Source organism: Mandrillus leucophaeus, unplaced genomic scaffold (genome assembly GCF_000951045.1).
Source record: "Mandrillus leucophaeus isolate KB7577 unplaced genomic scaffold, Mleu.le_1.0 Scaffold135, whole genome shotgun sequence".
In the NCBI taxonomy this organism is placed as follows: Eukaryota; Metazoa; Chordata; class Mammalia; order Primates; family Cercopithecidae; genus Mandrillus; species Mandrillus leucophaeus.
Window position 1 is genome coordinate 2065853 of NW_012101310.1, and position 20843 is coordinate 2086695.

Below are 20843 nucleotides of genomic sequence, written 5' to 3' on the forward strand. Positions count from 1 at the left end.
AAAAAAAAAAAAAAAATCCTTGTTTTTCAAGGATTCACCACTCTAAGAGTCCTTGACTGAGTGAGCAGACTCCTGGTGCATGCTACAATGAGCTTCAGGAAACCTAGATTTGATTTATGCAGTTTTGGAAGAACAGCTCTTGAAATGAATGCAGTTTATCTCACGTGGCCTCGCCCACACGCGAACACAGTGGGACCCAATCGCATCCCTTTTCCCGGATGCGGTTACCTTCGGTGCCGTCCGGCTCCGCCTGCTCCTCACGCTGCTTCTGCTTGAACTTCATGTTCCCGTAATGCATCACGGCTCCCGTCAGTTTGTAGATCCCAACTTTCTCCTCTGAGCTGAAGCCCAGGATGTCAATGGCATTCTGGAAAGAAAAAAAGGACGACTGTCATAGTAGGACTCAGGGATCCATATGCAGCCTCTTCTTGGCAAAGACCTTACCTCTTTTTTGTATAGCATGTGAGACAGCATTTGCCCAAATAAGTGGATGACAGGTGGGGTGTGGTAAATTAGAAACCATTTGTTTCACATGTTTGTGTGGGTGGATGGAGACTATGGGAAAAAGGTGTGAATTGTCTGTTTCCTTCCATCAAGTAAGAACCGATTACGGCCGGGTGCGGTGGCTCACGCCTGTAATCCCAGCACTTTGGGAGGCCGAGGCAGGCAGATCAAGAGGTCAGGAGATCGAGACCATCCTGGCCAACGTGGTGAAACCCCCATCTTTACTAAAACTAGCTGGCCATGGTGGCCGGTGCCTGTAGTCTCAGCTACTCAGGAGGCTGAGGCAGGAGAATCACTTGAACCCGAGAGGCAGAGGTTGGAGTGAGCCAAGATTGCACCATTGCACTCCAGCCTGGGAGACAGAGCGAGACCCCATCTCAAAAAAAAAAAAAAAAAAAGGCAGGGCGCGGTGGCTGAAGCCTGTAATCCCAGCACTTTGGGAGGCCGAGGAGATCGAGACCATCCTGGCTAACACAGTGAAACCCCGTCTCTACTAAAAATACAAAAAAATAGCCAGGCGTGGTGGTGGGCGCTTATAGCCCCAGCTACTCGGGAGGCTGAGGCAGGAGAATGGGGTCAATTCGGGAGGCTGAGGTTGCAGTGAGCCGAGACTGCGCCACTGCACTCCAGCCTGGGTGATAGAACAAGACTCCATTTCAAAAAAAAAAAAAAAAGAAAAGAAAAAGAAGAGAACTGATTATGATCTTTTTGCACTGTACATAGATTTGGGGGGCAATTTTCTGGATGAGGCTATCGGGAACCATTGTATGATACTGAGAACTGGGAATGTCATGGAGAATGACTGGGAAATAATGTTCAACGGCTTAAGAGTTCGGCATTGTAATCCAGAAATTCCAGTATTGTTCGGACTCAAGACAATCAATATGCATTATAGAATATTAGATCTGGAAGGGAAGATCATCAAAGATGGTATCATCATTTCCCAAATGAGGAAGGGGCAAGCTTTTGCAGAGCCCTTTCTATGTGCTAGACATTGGGTAGGCATCATCTCTATGTTATCTTATTAAATCCCCATGAAGCCCCTTTAGCTGTGCAGGTTTTTCCAAATTTCTGGATGAAGAATTGAGGGTCTAGTTGGTAAGCAGCCTGTCAAAAGTCATACAGGGAGGGTGTGATAAGACTGGGACTGGAGTTAGGTCTCGGTCCCTTCAAAACCTATGGTCATTGCTGGTTTGGTTTTATAACTACGTTGCCTGTCTTCCACCACAAAGGTTTCAACTAAAAGAAATCCTTCTCTGGGGTTCACATATTGATTATGCAGTAGGGTTTGCAATCTGAGCCTGTAGAGTGTCCGTTGGTAGGACTGAAACATGTCTGGACATGTTTGGTGAGCAGGTAGGATAGACCCAGTAGGCCAACACCAGCAGGATGGTATTGAAGAGTCAGGCATTCTTGGAGTGGCACCCCCTTTAGTGGAGAAAGAGCCTATGCCAGGAGCTGGGACATATGGGGAGGAGAGATTCCGAGGCCATGATGGCCATCCCTTGAATCCATATCCCATTTCAGGGATGCATATCTCTGTCCTAGGGAGGGGTCATTGTAGGTTAAAAGAGAAAGAACTCTTTCAAAAACACTGAAAGGAGCGGGTGAAAGCGTTACTGCCTGGGGACCCTTTTGGAGAATGTCATCTCCAAAGGGGTGCAGGTGGAACCTGGGTATATGATGAGATGTCACTCCCATTATGAGGTTACCAATCAGTTGACTTTGAGTTCATAAAAAGGGAGACTATACCAGGCAGGCTAGAAAAGCTCTGTGAGGCCAGGCGCAGTAGCTCACATCTGTAATCCCAGCACTTTGGGAGGCCAAGGTGGGTGGATCACAAGGTCAGGAGTTCAAGATCAGCCTGGCCAACATGGTGAAACCCCATCTCTACTAAAAATATAAAAATTAGCCGAGGGTGGTGGCAAAAGCCTGTAATCCCAGCTACTTGGGAGGCTGAGGCAGAGAACTGCTTGAACCTGGGAGGCAGAAGTTGCAGTGAGCCAAGATCGCGCCACTGCACTCCATCCTGGGGACAGAGCGAGACTCCATCTCAAAAAAAAAAAAAAAAAAGAAAGCAAAAAAAGCTCTGTGAGAGGAAGGAGCAACAGTCACATCTGGTCACAGGTATCTAGGTGAGGACATGACTTAGGCATGGTGACTTTTAGAATTCCTTAGGTGGGCCTTTCTCAGGGGATGGGGGCCTTGCAGTCATTAGCCTAGCCCCTTCTGTGCTTACAAGTTAGTGAAGACTGGGGAAACCTCACTAAAAATATATAACAACTTAAATTCAATTAAATTTGGTCTAAAACTGCCTCCATACATAGCAAACTATAACCTAAATTAGTACGTAAACAAACTGCAACCTAAGAGTATATTCTTGTGACAAATAGCTGAGTCTCAGCCAATTACAGGCTGCCAAACTGATGAGACATTGTCCATATAACGCAAATGCTTCCTCACACCACCTCCAGATAAGGCAAAGGCTGGCCTATAACCAGTCAAGCTGTTTCTGTATGTCACTTCCTTTTTTCTGTCTATAAATACTGACTGCTACGTTGCTGGGTGGAGCTCTCTGAGCCTCTCCTGGTGCTGAGTGCAGTCCAACTCATGAATCGTTCTTTGCTCAAGTAAACTCTGCTAAATTTAATTTGTCTAAAATTTTTCTTTTAATACTATTAGACCTAAGATAACAAGTTTATTTTATCATGAAAGTTTTTCTATTTGTCTTAAAACAATTAGTATCAGCTGGAAATGTCACCAAATGAAGGCTAAGAAGCTGGTCATGGGGCAGCGTCTCTAGGAAGATGGTCAAGACCCCTTTTCACAAGCTCTTGCAGCTTTTGTATGGGTGGAGCCAACAAGGGTGGAGATGAATTGCTCGCAGGCGGTATACTTTAATTAAAAATGTAAGTTCTGTAGTTAGGCAGACCTATGTTTAAATACTCTGTCATTGGGCCTGGTGCAGTGGCTCATGCTTGTAAGCCCAGCACTTTGGGAGGCCGAGCTGGGTGGATCACCAGAGGTCAGGAGTTTGAGACCAGCCTGGCCAACATGGTGAAACCCCAATTCTACTAAAAATACACACACACAAAAACTAGCCAGGCATGGTGTTGCATGCCTGTAGTTCCAGCTACTTGGGAGGCTGAGGCAAGAGAATCGCTTGAACCCAGGCGGTGGAGGTTGCAGTGAGCTGAGATCACGCCGTGGCACTGCAGCCTGGGCGACAGAGCGAGACTCTGTCTGAAAAAAGAAACAAGAGAAGAAAGAAGGAAAGAAGGAAGGAAAGAAGAAAGAAAGAAAGAAAGAGAGAGAGAAAGAGAGAAAGAGAGAGAGAGGGAGGGAGGGAGGGAGGAAGGAAGGAAGGGGAGAGAGAGAGAGAAAGGAAGGAAGGAAGGTAGGAAGGAAGGGAAAGACTCTGTCACTGATGAACTGTGTCTTCCAGAAAATTATATATAGTTTAAGAGTCAGCTTCCACATTTATAAAATGGAGATGATAATGACACCTACGCCAGAGTTGCTCTTTAGACTATAATGAGATAATGCAGGTAAAGCCACTTATCTCAGTGTCTGGCACATGTAAGTGCTCAATATATTTAGTTATTACTGTTATTATGATTATTGATCCTGCAGGTACTTCCCCCAAATAAACACCACAGGCCAGACAGGTGTATTGAGGAGCTGTGTGTCTAAGGTGAGCCTAAAGTGAAAGGCAGAAAGACAAATGGAGAGGCTATTACAGAGTAGGGTTGATTTTCTGCTTTATACTTTTTTATATTTTCTAAATTTTCTTGAAGAACCATGTAGATGGTTTTGCAACATGAAAACTTTCAACAAATGTTATGTTGAAGATCTTATAAACGCAAAAATGCATTCTAGTTAAAATGTTAGAGAACAGAACTGAAGGCCTGCTTCGGTGAACCTTCTGGATTCCCATTTTGGAATGCTGTGAGGTGGAGCTGAGTAGGGAGGGGCCAATCTGTGCTAATTCTCTGAGCTCTTGATCTCTGAGATCTTGAGTCTAATCACTTAGTATCCCTGGATTTCAGTTTTCCCATTAGCTCACTAACGTGTCTCTCAGTTCATAAACTCAATAATTCTGTGCATAAACAGACAAATAAATGGCACGCTTACATCGGTCGCCAGCAGTTCTTCACTGTCATCGATACTGGCCACTGTGACTTCTCCTTGGCTCACGAAGGGGAAGTCAAAGGGGTTGGTGGAGATCAGAAGCAAGTCTGTGAAACACAGAGATCCCTTTAATGGCTTATGCATAACTTACTCTGGGTTTTTTTTTCCCCCAATGTCACTGATTTGGAAGATAAGAAAAGTATTCCAAGAGCTTACCAATTAGTTCTGGCTTCTTGTTTGACAAAATTTGGTAGAAAATATGATAGCTTCTCTCACTGGATAATTGAAATGTCACTCTGGATTTTTCTAACAGATCTAAGGTAACAAAAATAACATGATTTCAGGTTCTCAGGTGGTGCTTTTGTGGCCAAAACACCAACAGTTTTATAGTGTCTGGACTCACAGGTTTCGATGTCTGCCGATGCCAGCTTTCCTGTGGCTCCAAAATGAATCCGAATGAACTTCCCCTGTCCAATAACAGGTGGACAAACGTTACAGTTATTTGATTTATACGGTTTTTGTGGCTGGCCTTGGATAGTTGCTGCCACAGATAAATTATAAATGCAAAAATGCTAGAGAACAGAACTGAAGGCCTACTTCGGTGAACCTTCTGGATTCCCATTTTGGAATGCTGTGAGGAGGAGCTGAGTAGGGAGGGGCCAGTCTGTACTAATTCTCTGAGCCCTTGATCTCTGAGATCTTGAGTCTAATCACTTAGTATCCCTGGATTTCAGTTTTCCCATTAGCTCACTAACGTGTCTCTCAGTTCATAAACTCAATAATTCTGTCCACAAACAAACAAATTAATGGCATGCTTACATCTGTCGCCAACAATTCTTCACTGTTACTGATACTGGCCACCGTGACCTCTCCTTGGCTCAGGAGGAAGGGATGCCAGAACATGGGCACCTCTCCACCTGGTGCCCAGAGCTCCCAAGCTGGGTCAGCCAGGACTCAGGTAGTTCTACCCAAGCACCTGGTCCTGTTCCTACAACCCAGGGGATGCCCATAGGCTCCTTCTTCAGCTCTCTTCTTGGGACTACTCCATTCTTGACTACCGGCCTGGTTTTTATCCTGTTCTCTTATACTTGGATTCTTGAATCTTCATAACGCCTTTGAATTCTAACTGGTCGGGTTGTTCTGTCTGACTTTTTTTTTTTTTGCTTGTATTTTAGTAGATGCTACTTCTGAGATTTCTTGCCTGAGTTTCACGTATGGCTGACTACAGACAAATCTAGCTCACAGGCCCGGGCTCAGGCTCAGGCCTGGCTCTCTGGCTGCCAAAAGAACAACTCAGGGTCTAGATGGCCCACTTTCTGGGGAGTGGGAGGTAAAATTTCATATGCGTGTTTGTGTGTATGCACCTGCTTCATACATTATCTGCTTAATTGGTCCTCAGTGACACTGCGAGCAAATTTGAGGACAAAAATATGTTTTCTTGCTTGTTCCCCTACAGCAATGGGTGAACTGAAATGTGGATGATACTTAGTAATGCCTCAATATTTTCTGAATGAACCCTAGGAAAAGTTAGTGAAGGATCAGTAAAGGCATGCGTGCATTGTAAGTGCTGGGTGTTAAGTATTTTTAGCTGCTTAATGGAAGACAATGGAAGTCATCCCTAGCCTGCAAATATTTGGAGGGTGGAAAGAGGACAAAATAGTTAGAATGATTGTGACTTCTGGATCAGGGCTAAGAGTAGAGGCCCATGAACTCAGTAAATGGGAATGAGAAGAGGGAGTGCCTGAAGGTATCGGCTTTCATGTTAAGCTGGTATCAGGCCAGTGCAATAACTAACTTGGTCCAGGCATGGGCAACATACCTCTGCCATGTAACATGTGCCCAGACCTTCCACAAGGAAGAGGAGTTTATTTGGGCACCGGGGAGGATACACATGCAGATTGGCAGTGCAAAGCACATATCCAAGGAAACAAAAGTCAAGGCTCAGAGCCATGGTACTTGATAAATGTATCTACTTCCTCATCGATAACCATTTTATCTTTGAGGGGCGACAAAATACAAGTTTGAGACTATCCAACTACTAAGATGTGTGAAGTTTTAATGTACTTTTGCAACCATAGGCACAAATGATGGCTTCGCCTCTGAGTACTTGCTCCACTGGCCAGTGAAATAAAATAGAGGGTTGGATGTGTGTTTATTTCCAATGGGAAGTAAATGTCTTTTTGATTAAGCCAATCCTAAGTAAAAAGTTGAAGGATGGCACACATCCTTCAATGTCTTCAGTATGAATCTATTCCATCTTTTTTTTTTTTTTTTTTTTGAGACAGAGTTGCCTTCTGTTGCCCAGGCTGGAGTGCAGTGTTGCAATCTCAGCTCACTGCAACCTCCGCCTCCTGTGTTCAAGCAATTCTCCTGCCTCAGCCTCCCAAGTAGCTGGGATTACAGGCAGGCACCACCATGCTCAGCTAATTTTTTGTATTTTTAGTAGAGATGGGGTTTCGCCACGTTGGCCAGGCTGGTCTCGAACTCCTGGCCTCAAGTGATCCACCCACCTCAGCCTCCTAAAGTGCTGGGATTATAAGCGTGAGTCACCGTGTCCAGCCTATTTAAAATTTTTGAGCTCTTTTGCCTTCACTAGGTTTTCCATGCTCCCAATCTCTGCTGAGTTGGAAGAGGTCAAATCTGCTAACTTAATTCACACTAAGGCTTCCGTGGCTAGGTCAATAGATATGGCTTAATGGACGTTTACATTTTAAAATGTTTCCACACAGAGAAACCCATTTTAGCATAAAGTTGATCTCTAATTTTGGGATGTGAATCATGTGAGTGACTTCAGGATGCTGTGAGGTGACATTGCCTAGTTAGGGTAGGATGGCAAATCCTCCCTCTGCCAGGGCCAAACCAACACCTTCCTCAAAGTGTATCAAAATATTCCTGGTGGGTAGACGGATCTCAATCACTTGGCGGTAGAAAAAGTCCCCTGTATATTCTAGTTTATGGGGCAGTTTTTCATATTCAGTATTTCAGGAGAGGGTGTGGTTTTGGGAAGATACTTGAAAATTGGGCTGGGTCTTACAAATCTTGAGGAGTTGTCATTCCTCACAGTCTTGGCATTTCCAAAGGCCTCCAGCAGCGGGTTGGCTTGGATGATCTGATCCTCCAGGGTTCCCTAATCATAAACAAGAAGAGGAAAAAGAGGGTTTTGGATGGTTTTCTAAAGCAGCTCCTTGGTGAATACAACTGTGGGTGCTCTGGGCAGGTCCAGGGAGAGGTGTCGACCAGCTCCACCTGGTGGTCAGTGCAGTACCTACACCCCCACCCCCACCAGACCTAAGGCGTCTTCAAGGTGCCACCCTAGACAGGCTTTTATTAGCATAGCATCGAAGTGACTTCCGGTCATGCCAGGTTCTAGGCAGGAATATTACTCCCTCCATCAGAACATCCAGACTGCCTTTCTGATAACATTTCATTATAAATCATAGATTTTAATAACACGTACCTCTGTCATTGCATGTAATATGACCCACCTAGTATCACAGATATTTGTGTTCAAAAGGAGATATAGAATGTGAGTAAAGCAAGTGATCCAAGAGATAATACAAATAAAAACAGTGGTTCTCAAAAAGGTTTTTTATGTACCAAAAAATATGCGAATGATTATTCAGAAATCCAGTCTAGAAAGCAGAGTTTTCACCTTCACCCTTCTGGGCCCAGAAAAACTTAAAAAATACTGTCAAACCTAACGGTTCTCAAAGTGTGGTCCCTGGACCAGCAGCATGAACACTACCTGGGAATATGGGAGAAATGCCAGGTATGGTAGCTCACGCTTGTAATTAGTACTTTGGGAGGCTGAGGCAGGAGGATTACTTGAGGCCAACGGTCTGATACCAGCCTGGGCAACATAGTGAGATTCCATCTCTACAAAAAATTAAAAAATGAGCCAAGCATGGTGGTTCCTATAGTACTAACTACACAGTAGGCTGAAGCAGGATGATCGCTTGAGCCCAGGAGTTTGAGGTTACAGCGAGCTATGATGGTGTGCCACTGTACTCCAGCCTGGGTGACAGAGTGAGACCCTGTCTCTACAAAATAAAAAGGAAGAAAAATGCGAACTATGAGGTCCCACCCTAGATCTACACAATCAGAAATTCTGGGCCTGGGCTCTGCCACCCTTTGTTAAGAATCCCTCTTGCTGATTCTGATGTGTACTCCAATTTGAAAACCACTGGTGTAAACAAACATTCTTTCTCCAGAGGAGGATGTGGAGTTGGTCAAGGTCCCTCAGCTGTCGCTGATGGAGCTGGTGCCAGAACTCAAGTTCATTCTGGTGGAACCACTTCCTGCTTTGCTCCATGTGATACTGTGATATAATAGGAATGGTATATTTTGGTCTTTTTCTAGTTTCCTGGTACAAAGCTCCTAAAACCCTTGGAATATCTGAAGGGATAAATGTCTTTTTGTGTGCTAATGAGATGATTGGTGGCTTCGGAGTCCTGGAAAGCTTAGGATGGGGGCTGGTTGCCAGGGAACCAACCACGTGATTAGAGGGTTGGAACTTTCAGTCCTATCCCTGACCCCGGGAAGGAAAAAAGGGCTGGAGGTTGAGTCAGTCGTCTATGGCCAGTGATTTAATGAATCATGCTCGTGTAATGGAGCCTCTGTAAAAGCCCTACACAGAAGGCTTCAGAGAGGTTCCAGGTTGATGAACACCTGCGGGTGCTGGGAGGATGTCACCTGCAGAGACTATGCCCCTCCCCCATACCTTGCCCTAGACATCTTTTCCACTTGGCTTTTCAACTGCATCCTTTGTAATATCCTTTATAACAAACTGGCAAATGTAAGCAAAGTGTTTCTCTTGAGTTCTGTGAACCGTTCTAGGTAATTAGCAAACCTGAGAAGGGGGTTGTGAGATTCCCCTGATGAATAGCTGCTTGGTTAGAAGTTCAGGAGGCCCGGACTAGTCCCTGGTATCTAAAGTGGGGGCAGTTTTGCAGGACAGAGCCCTTAACTTGTGGGATTTGATGCTTTCTCTAGGTAGTGAGTATCAGAATTGAATTGAATTGTAGGACACCCAGTTGGTGTCTGCAGAGAATTGGAGAATTGTTCGACATGGGAAAACCCCATACATTTGATGTCAGATGTGTTCTGTGTGAGGATACAGAGAGGAAAGAAAGGGTTTTTCCTATTTGCCATCTCTGCTGAGCGCATACCCTGCATACACTTGGTGCTCATCCAGGCTTTAAATGACACTTATTCCAATTAGCCTCCAGATGCAGGTGGCTGCTCACCTGCATTTTGCCTGGCTGTGTCTCCTTCTTCTTGTCCCCAGTAACTGCAATTGTTGCAAAATACTGGATGACACGCTTGGTGTTCACAGTCTTCCCAGCCCCGGATTCTCCGCTGCCAATTTAAAAGTAAATGGGATAAAGGAGAGTGGCATGGAGGGCACTGGTTTCCAGGACATGATGGTGCAAACAGGGGTTACTCACGTGATGAGGATAGACTGGTTGTCTCGATCTAGAAATGCAGAGGAAAGCAAAACAAAACAAATAAACAACAAACAGAACATTAAAATAAAGTAACACTGGGGGAGGCTGGAGAACATGGGCTCTAGTTAATGTCTTTGCCATTAACCAGTGGTGTGATTTGGGCATGTCTAATCTTCTTTGGGACAATTTAGGCAGATTTCTCAAATGTGGAATGTGTAACATGACCAGCCTGGGAGGTAAATGATTCTCCACTCACTGTGGTGAATCCCACAGTGTAGAAGTTACTCATGTTCGTAGATCTTTAACTCCCTGCTAGCACTTTCCCGTCATCCTTTTCCATAAAGAAAGCAAGTGTCAGGTTCAGACCTTGTGGGGCCACAGCTTTTCATTAACATTTATAGATGCTGATTGGTTTTATTGCATTTTTCTTTTACCTTGACCTTCTACTTGTGAAAAGTGATACTGGTTTTTCACTTACAATAGAGCATGGTTTGAACTGTGTCCCCCTAAAATTCCTATATTGAATTTCTAACCCCTAGTACCTCAGAATGTGACCTTATTTGGACATAAGATGTAAGGTATTTAGTCAAGATGAGGTCATGCTGGAGTAGGGCAAGCCCCTGATCTACTGTGACTGGTATCCTTATAAACAGAAGAAATTTGGAGACACACAAGCACACAGGGAGAATGTCATATGAAGATTAAGGCAGGAATCAGGGTGATGTTTCTATAAATCAAAAACAACAAAGATTTCTGCTAGCAAACCATAGAAGCTGGGAGAGAGGCATGGGCCAGATTCTCTCTCAGCGTCCTCACACGAACCAATCCTGCTGACACCTTGACCTCAGACTTCTATCGTCTAGGACTGTGAGACAGTACATTTCTATTGCGTAAGCCCCCCAGTCTGTGATACTCTGTTACAGCAGCTGTAGCAAACTAATAGAAATTGTGGTATTAGTCTTCCCTTTAAAATTAATGTAACATTAATTGATTTCAAGAAAAATATTAAGTTTGCAGACATGACAAGGGATGTGATTGTGAGAAAGAAATGACAGAAGTTTGGGCACCATTGCATTAGATGATTTTTAAGCATCTATAGGTCTCAGATGTGTGCTTCTTTTTTTTTTTTTTTGAGATGGAGTTTCACTCTTGTTGCCCAGGCTGAAGTGCAGTGGCGAGATCTCAGTTCACCACAACCTCCACTTCCCAGGTGCAAGCAATTCTCCTGCCTCAGCCTCCTGAGTAGCTGGGATTACAGGTGCCCACTACCACGCCTGGCTCATTTTTTATATTTTTACTAGAGACAGGGTTTCATCATGTTGGCCAGGCTGGCCCCGAACTCCTGACCTCAGGTGATCCACCTGCCTCGGCCTCCCAAAGTGCTAGGATTACAGGCGTGAGCCACTGCACCCGGCCTTGCTTCTACTTCTAGTATCTGTTCCAAGTCAAGTCAGGTGAAGGCTGAACAGACAGATTTGATATTAGGCATCATGGCATGACGGTGTTACCATGTCTCTACTCCCCAGGTCGTTCTGGAAATTTAAGGAGTTGATAGGCAGACCGAGTTTGGGGAAGAAGGCAGGAACACTGCTTTATCCATTTCTCTGAGTGGCTACCAATATAGTTTCTCTTCAAAGTACACCTGGATTGGGAGTTCCCTGGGGACAAAGGTAGGGCATCTCGTTGCGTGCCACCTTCTCCCAAATAAGCATGAGCTCAGTGTAGCTTCAGCCATAACCACAGGCCTTGTCATGCACTGTGACTGGCAATGGAAGATGTACCCCTTGCTTTTCATCCCCAAATCATTGGACTCTCCGAAGATCACTTTGATTATTGCACCATTCAGATGACCAATGCCCCCCAAAAGCTTGAAAAATTAACTAAGGATGGCTTCAAAAAATGTGAATCAAAGAAATTACTCACCAGTCAGCATAAACTGATAAGCATTGTCAGAGATGGAGAAGATGTGAGGTGGAGCCTCCTGGCGCTTTTTGCCTCTGTAGGCAGCCACCACCTCGGGGTTGTACACCGGCAGCCACTTGTAGGGGTTGACGGTGACACAGAAGAGGCCTGAGTAGGTCTGGGAAAATCAGAACATTTATCATTTGGATCTTGTTTTTACTCAGAGAGAGACATGAAATAAAAAGGTGTTTACAGACACTCACGTAGATCATCCAGGCTGCGTAGCGCTCTTTGAGGTTGTACAGCACGGCAGGTTCATGCAGGTGAGTCATCATGGCCATATCCTCGATCTTGTCAAATTTGGGAGGGTTCATGGGGAAGACCTGGTCATTGTTCAGAGTGAGCGTCTGGGTATTGAGAGGAAAAGCAGTAATAAATGGGTGAGCCAAGTACCTGCACTGCACTTTACTGGTGTGGTGGAAGTGAGATATCGTGGAGCAATTACCCCATTGTGATGGATAATTTTGTGGATCCTTTCCATGACCAGACATGATCCATAAATAACAGTTCTTGAAGAATCTGTTTCTGGTCAAACTACGTGACCAATTCTGGTCTGATGCACCCCCCCCCCCACACCAGTCATCCTGTTATCATGTGTACCCGGAGTGGGTTACAGCTGTGCAGAGCTTTGGAGCCCTTGGGCCCCAAGGCCACGTTGCCTCTGTTTACCTTATTTATTGTGAGTGCTGTGATGAGACAAAGGTTGGAAGGTTACAAAGAACTGCTCCCAAGTGTTCTGTGCTTTTCCACCTCAATATCTCTGCTCATGAGGGTTCCTTCAGCTCGAATGTCTTCATGAAAATTTTGTTTAGAAACTTTCAAAGCTCATCTCTAGCACCACCCCTTCCACGACCCATCTCCTCTCTCCCCTATTGCTTCAAGGCTCCCATAATTATTTGTACCTCTGCTCTAATAGTTCAAACATTTGGGGGTGCATCATGGTTCTTTGCTGAATATTTTCAGAAAATTATTTATTTATTTTTCCCTTCTGTGTGTTTTTCCCACCTTTCTCCCCCATTCAAGCTGGCTCTGTACTCCATGGCTCAGGAAAGATAGCAAATAGGTCAAGAAAAGGAAAAGAGCTTGTAATACTTTCTGGATTTTGATTTCCAAAAGCCTAAGTCCTTAGGAAAACTTTGAAAGTTTCACAGAAAAGGTAAAAAGAAGGAGTTTCGCTGGTATAGACCAAATTTTTTGAGGAAGGGAGGCATTTCCACTCCACCACCCCAGACTAGAAAAAGAAAGACAGACACCCCAGGTAGCCAAAGGGGAGGCAGAAAAGTCTATGTATCCTGAACCTCTAAGAACTGGGGTTTATTTCTTTTCTTTTCTTTTCTTTTTGAGAAGGAGTCTCGCACTGTTGTCCAGGCTGGAGTGCAGTGGCATGATCTTGGCTCACTGCAAGCTCTGCCTCCCAGGTTCATGCCATTCTCCTGCCTCAGCCTCCTGAGTAGCTGGGACTACAGGTGCCCACCACCACGCCTGGCTAATTTTTTGTATTTTTAGTAGAGATGGGGTTTCACCGTGTTAGCCAGGATGGTCTCAATCTCCTGACCTCGTGATCTGCCCACCTCAGTCTCCCAAAGTGTGGGGATTACAGGCGTGAGCCACCGCGCCTGGCCAGATTGGGGCTTATTTCTTAACAGATCCTCCAGGGAGGCTGTGAATCCCCATTGTGGTGCTGTGTAAGGTTCTGAAAACGTGACACATCCCTGAGGTGGTTGGTGGTGGAGTGACCCCAAGAGTGACTGAAAAAAATTTGTCCCAGCCCACTGAAAAGGGGCTGGAATCAGAGGCTAAGTTTAATAACTTATTAATAAATTTAATAAAAGCAAGGTCTGTCTCATATGCCTGAGTTTGTGAAATGAGATTCATACCTGCCATATACATCTTTGGGAAACTCTGGGAAAGCAGGTGCAGAGGTATGCTTATATCTGCAAAGCAATCAATGCTAGGACCTAGACCTGGTGGATGCCCAGTAAGTACTGAATGGTACATGGTAATTCTCCACATTAAACGCGTCAGTGGCTCCAGAGCTTCCTCTGTAGGAGCCACTCCACAGCCCAGTGAGGTATAATTGGTCAGCCCATCCAGTTATCAGCCTTTTCCTTACATAGCTCAACCTTTTGTGCCCTCACCTGCTGTCTTCCTTTAAAGCAAACACAACAAAACCCCTCAAAGCCCAAGTCCTTGGAGAAGGAAAAAGGCAAGAGGGAAGATGCATGCGATAGCAGCTTTCACTTGCTACTTCATCGCAGAGCAGATAAACTAAGTTTTGTTCTATCTTCAGGTTCTAAAGGACCAGCATGCAATTTCTAACGTTCTACTCCAAAGAAAAATGAGCATGTCCGTATTATCGAAGACATCTGGAATCAACACTCACCCGGTCATCGAGGGTCTTGACTATGACTTTGTCATTTTCCCTACTCTGGATCATGCCTTTCACATACATTTCCTTATCATCTGCTACAAAGCAGGCTTTCTTGGAATCGAATGGACGATTCTGAGCCTCGATTCTCTCCTTCTCTGGTTTCCGGAGGTAGGGAGCTGCTTCTCCAAAAATGGCCATTTCTGCATCAGAGCTCATGGCTGCAGAGGGCTGGGAAGACCAGAGGGACTGCTGAGTCTTGTGCTTGGGTGACTACTGAAGCTGCAGGGCCCCAACCCTTATTCCATTCAAACAGGTGGCCAGATTCAAAGGCTCCTGGATTGAACATAGGTCCTGAGGGATCTATGGCCAGGTCTAGGAACTTCAAGTGTTCAAGCGGGAATAAGCTAAAGGGGATATTTTATTCTAAGAAAAAAAGTATGAAGGTTGTTTTTTTATCCTCTGAGTGTCGATTTTGGGAGTATTTTAGTTCAGCCCCATATGTGCATGTCTGAATCAATTAGAGCCAAGGTGAACCCAATAAAAGAGGCTTCAGGAAGTACTTTCTTTCCTTTTTTTTTTTTCAGACAGAGTTTTGCTCTTGTTGCCCGGGCTGAAGTGCAATGGCTCCAGGTTGCAATCTTGGCTCTGCAATCTCCGCCTCCCAGGTTCAGGTGATTCTCCTGCCTCAGCTTCCCGAGTAGCTGGGAATACAGGTGCCTGCCACCACACCCAGCTAATTTTTTTATATTTTTAGTAGACAGGGGATTTCACCATGTTGGCCAGGCTGGTCTTGAACTCCTGACCTCAGGCGATCTGCCCGCCTCGACCACCCAAAGTGCTGGGATTACAGGCATGAGCCACTGCGTCCGGCCTAGGAAGCACTTTCTAAATCGCTCATCGTGTTTGAGCCTGTGATCTCTGTGTCGTTCTAAAATCTTAAGAATATTTGAAAATCGTCATTGGAATGCTGATAATTCTTTTCTTTCTTTTTTTTTTTTTTTTTCTGAGGCGGAGTCTTGCTCTGTCACCCCGCCTGGAGTGCAGTGGCCGGATCTCACTCACTTCAAGCTCCGCCTCCCGGGTTTACGCCATTCTCCTGCCTCAGCCTCCTGAGTAGCTGGGACTACAGGCACTCGCCACCTCGCCCGGCTAGTTTTTTGTATTTTTTTTTAGTAGAGACGGGGTTTCACCGGATTAGCCAGGATGGTCTTGATCTCCTGACCTCGTGATCCGCCCGTCTCGGCCTCCCAAAGTGCTGGGATTACAGGCTTGAGCCACAGCGCCCAGCCAGATAATTCTTATTAGACTTTTCGGTTAGCCCCCGTGAAAAGTGAATGGCTTGAACATGAAGATTTGTCACATTTATTTAAATAACAAGATGATGGGAGGCAAAATGGCCCAGGGCGATGATCCCAAACTTTAACGTGCCAGAATCCCCTTGAGGGGTTGTTAAAGCACAGATTACGGCCCTGTCCCAATAGTTTCTGATTCAGCAAGTCTGAAGTGAAGCCTAAAAATGGGCATTTCTAGCAAGTTCCCAGGTGATGCAGATACTGCTGATCCAGGGACCACACTGAGAGTGGCTGGCATAGTGCCTTCCTGTTCTCAGAGTGGTGCTTGAAATGTAGCAGCTTCAGGCAGGACTTCATTAAGAAATTCAGAATCTCAGACCTACCCAAGACCCACCCACCTGACCTCAGGTGATCTGCCCACCTCGGCCTCCCAAAGTGCTGGGATTACAAGTGTGAGCCACTGTGCCTGGCCAACATAAATATTTTAATAAAAATTACCATATTTTCCAAAACGAAAAAATTAGTGAGAAGGATAATGTTGTTTTTCATTTTTTTGCAAATCTCTTTACTGTCTCCTTAATGAAAGACTGTTGGATTCTCATATCTGCTTCTCTATTCATGCCATTGCTGTATGTTTGGTGAGAGTAAATATAAAATATTTAGCTATGTAATTCAGAAAAGGCAAGAGTATTTTAGTCACCTTTTCACATAATTGTGAATTTTCTTCTTACTCTACCAAAGCTTGACAAGTGGTAGTTTCTTAAAGGCTAGTTGCAATGTGGAATCTGAAGCCATATCAATAAACATTTCATACTCCATTACATTATAATCCACTAGTCTGTCTTGCATTTTGAGTGGATCTTCTTTTCCCATATGTGGGCTTCTTTTCCCATATGTGGACTTCCCATATGTGGTTGTTTGGAAAATACTGGTTCACTGAATTATATAGTATTTCCAAATGTGGACACATTTTCTTATGCAATATAAAAAAATTACAATCATTAATATCACCACCATGATATCATTTGAAAATTCTTTCAGTACTAGGAAGCTGTCAAGCTAATGGTGGCAAATACATGTTTTCTCGTTTATATTTGATACACGAGAATGATATAAATGATATAAATACATTCTCGTTTATATTTGAAGGCTCAAAGTTGTGATTTATAACAAATGCTGTCAGTTTTTCCTCAAGATGAAAACTACATTGTCGCTTTTGGAGAACATGTTTGCCAAATACCCAAGTCTGAATAACCATAGCTTCTCTGCTAGTTGGTCTTTTAAATTAAAATGGTGCTTTGTGAATGAAGTGGCTAGTTCAGCTTGCAACTCACACAAATGCACGTGTGCTTTTCCAGGAGACAACCATCAAACTTTGGTGGACTTCCCATTTCATCACATAAAATTATTAATGAAACTTTTTAGTGCAAGTGTATGGTAGTGAAGAATACAGTAATTACTAATGCAGTTTGGTGTCGTGCCTTGATTTGTAATAAGGTACCAGCCATTTATTCATCCTTGCTTTTGCATCACTCATGCAGTGAAAATGGCAAATAACAGCTGGGTATGATTGTGAAATTGTTTTAGCCTCACGTACCTCCTAAAAAGTTCTTGGGATTCTACAAGGACCCACAGACCACACTTTGAGAATGACTGCCCTATTGCATAAGGGAATCCTGACTGGTTACAGGTTTACAACCTTATAATATGTAGCTTGACTTAGCGTTAAGCATGATACCCAAAAGTGTTGGAAGATGATTTACATCAAAACCGTCTGTAACATAATCTCTGTGACTGGGACCAGGGAAACTAATTTTTTGATAAGAGCCTCAGAGAGATGTTTGGGAACCACTGGTTTAAAGCATTACTTTTATGAAACTACTCTGCTTTTCCAAAGCCAAAACCACGGCACAGTCTCATTGCTTGTACACAAAATAATTTTAGGCAAATATTTCTTAATTTAATATTTGTATGCTTTTTTTAAAGCCTATTACCTTATTTTATCAAAACATGCCATCAATGATAAGTTCCACAAATAAAGAAAAAAATGCAGCTAATTTAAACTGCAATGCTCCTTTCTGTAGATTGTGATATGCATCCTCATTTCACAGAGAAACTTGTAAAAAATGTACAAAAATCAGAATTGATAGAGATAGGGTAATATTTGCTTAACGTTTAGGAAGTGTGCTACATCCATGTATTCTATGATATCAATGAGTGTTTCTCAAACATAAATGGGCATATGAATCCTGCTGTGAATATTCACTAGGTCTGGGGTTGGGTTTGAGCTTTTAAATAAATATCTTACAAATTTCTCAGCTAATGCTGATATAGCAAGAACATAGGTAACTTTAAAAACAAATAAGAAAAAATGAATCAATGTAAATAAAAATATTAAGCAAATTGACAGTATTGGTGTTAACATGGCTATTGCAAAACTTGGCGATGGCAATAGAAGAATAAAGTCTGAAGTCAGGGAAAGGCTGCCATAACTGATAATTGAGCCATATTTTTAGTCCTCCTGGAAAAACAAGGCTTTTCCATCTGGGCCTCACGACAGTTTTCAAGTAGAGATTTTTCTCCCTTCATTTACTCTAACCGTGACTCAGAACCCAGTATCTCCTAGTAGTATTACCTAGCTGATGCTTGAGTTATCCCTCCATACTCCTGCAATGGTGCATCTAACCTAGTTGAATACTTTTAGGCACAACTCTTTTGTCTTTGGAGTAGGTTTGATAGGCCAAAATTTCTTCTTGCTTTAAATTAAAATCTCGCTCTCCGTAATTTCAGGACAATAGTTTCTCATTCCACCCCTTGGTAAGAGCAGAACGAGTTCAAACCTTCCTACATGACAACTCTTCACCCTTTCGATGGCTGCTCTGTGTCCTGCTTAGCTTTATCTTCTCCATGCTAAATACCCTCAGCTTCGTTTGCTGCTTCTATGATGTCCTTCTGAATCCCTTACCATCTCGGTCACTCTTCCCTGAACCCACTCCTGTTAATCTCTTACAGTGTGATATCCAAACCACATGTCACCCTCCGCTGGAGTGTGCCCTCACCTCTGTTGACCTAGGTGTCATGCCTGAGGTGGTGATTGCCTGTTGGCAGCCACGTCTCACACTGCTGACGCGCCACGCCCTTTCGAGCAAAGCCCCTCAATCCTCTCCGTGCACACAGTTGCTAAGTCAGATCTTCTCCCTATATTTATGCAACTGGGAGTTGGGACCCAAGGGAAGACCATTCATTTTTGACTGATAAACTTCACCTTGTTAGATCTGATCCAAGTCTCTAGGCATGACTCATGCTGCCCACTGAGCACCACCCTCAAGAGTTTCCTTAATTAGCCTTTCTCTGTTCCAAGAGCAGGACCTGCTTCCAGCGTTGCATAGCTGTGCCCCTTCAACCACCTCTGTTCCTGTCTTTAAGCACCTTCTAACTGAGATGACCACCCCCGCCTGCCTAATCTCCATCACCCACTTCTGAGGGTTCCTCTCTCTCTGTTTACCCTCTGTGTACCATGTACACTACTCTCAATTTTCATCCCTCTCCTGGGAATTTCACCACTACTGTGTCTTGTCAGCAATGATGTGGTCATGAGTCAATGACACCTTGCCTTTTTTGGTCCCAATTCATCTAGAATTACCTCTAATAAGCACACATTTTAAGGGGATAGGGTTTTTATTACCACACCGGGCATAGGGTTGAACGGATGCCTCCCCATTCCTTCAGTATTACACATGAGGGAAGGTGCAGCTGTGCGGATTCAGGGGTGCAGCGTCTGCTCAAGGAGTAGTAAAGTTAGCCTGTGTGTGAAAACTGCATCTGGATCCTATGAACATCATGTTCTGGGCCAACTAAGTACTGTATATTGACTTGGAGCTTGTATGTCAAAATTCTGCATCATATTTTGTACATTTTGGTGTAATGAGCAAATACGAGAAGCCATTCTTCCTTTGGTAAAACCTGTATATATTTTAAAATCTATGGTTAAGAATAGTTAAGTTATTGGTTTCAAATTCATCAATTTCATCTTCTTATGCGTGTAGCAAGAATGAGAACGTGTAAAACAATGTTGGCTAATTTCAATGATTGCATTCATGATCAAGCTGAAAATAACCCTTACCTTCTTGGTTTCCAAGTGATGGCCAGTGTCCTTCAGGAATAAAGCGTCTTCCTGGGGATAATTTGAGAAAGAAAAACCAAACCAAAAAAAAAAAAAAAAAGAAAACCCTGAATGAGCTACAAAGAGTTTAAATAAATATAGAAACTATATTTGTTCCAGTGTATCTACCTTAAATAGAAACACAGTAGACGGTGTGGAATGAAATAAACTTGCTGTTTCGAATTTTTACTTATCATTATTCTTCAAGTAGTTGGTTAATTACAATATTTAATTAATACTCTCTTGAGAAACTTCTGTGTGTACAATGTACTGTGTCAGCTCCTTAAGAAGAAAGTACAGTATCTTCCCTATAGGAATGCAAAAGTTAGTAAGGGATAGGAGAATGCTCGAATGTCTTTGAACAGGATTAAGACAAAATTTTAAGGAGTCTAAACAAACTACTATAGGAACTTAGAGAAACTGCTTGTGACTGGGGGTATGTGAGGGGTCAGGGAAGAAAGAAAGTAGAGAGAGGAATGCTCCAGATTGCAGCTCGGATGCTTAGGGGCAGTCACCTTTTTTTGGCAATAAGAGAAAAGTTATAAATTGTGGACAAAGACTTCTTTATTCTCTTCAATGCTCTAAATTCCCCCTGCAGATTATGAAGGTAGGGCAGCTGAAAAGTCACCTGGGACTAAGGGAGCTGAGTTCTAGGAGTTTATAAACTATGTGGCTATCTCAAGGAGGAACGAGTGTCTGAAAAATTTTCAATATCAAATGTAATTTAAGCAAACGTCCTATGTACCATTCAGTGCTTTTATGGAGCCAGGGGAACATTTCATGAAGCCCCCATTTAGGCAGGAACAGACACTTAGGATTTGGTTTACTATCCTTGTTGCCTCCTTCCTTCTCCGTCTTTAATGCATCTTAAATAATCTCCAACTGTATCCTAAAATTCTCACAAATTTCTTAAAAAATTAAAGTATTACATACTGTATTCTGAATCTCAGTTTAAAAAAATATGGAGGCAGAGC

The 20843-nt window shown here is 43.6% G+C and overlaps 1 protein-coding gene across 1 annotated transcript in view; it reads right to left on the reverse strand.

The window, feature by feature from the left end:
- Window positions 1–14631, reverse strand: part of MYH13 (myosin, heavy chain 13, skeletal muscle) — a 71587-nt gene extending 56956 nt beyond the window's left edge. Inside the window, exons 1-10 of the mRNA XM_011973184.1 lie at window positions 14428–14631; window positions 12248–12391; window positions 12006–12162; window positions 10083–10110; window positions 9882–9993; window positions 7670–7762; window positions 5039–5102; window positions 4852–4950; window positions 4639–4742; window positions 229–367 (exon numbers count right to left, since the gene is read on the reverse strand). Coding sequence (XP_011828574.1) covers window positions 229–367; window positions 4639–4742; window positions 4852–4950; window positions 5039–5102; window positions 7670–7762; window positions 9882–9993; window positions 10083–10110; window positions 12006–12162; window positions 12248–12391; window positions 14428–14631 — 1144 coding nt within the window. The remainder of the gene's footprint in view (window positions 1–228; window positions 368–4638; window positions 4743–4851; window positions 4951–5038; window positions 5103–7669; window positions 7763–9881; window positions 9994–10082; window positions 10111–12005; window positions 12163–12247; window positions 12392–14427) is intronic.
- Window positions 14632–20843: the final 6212 nt, after the last annotated feature.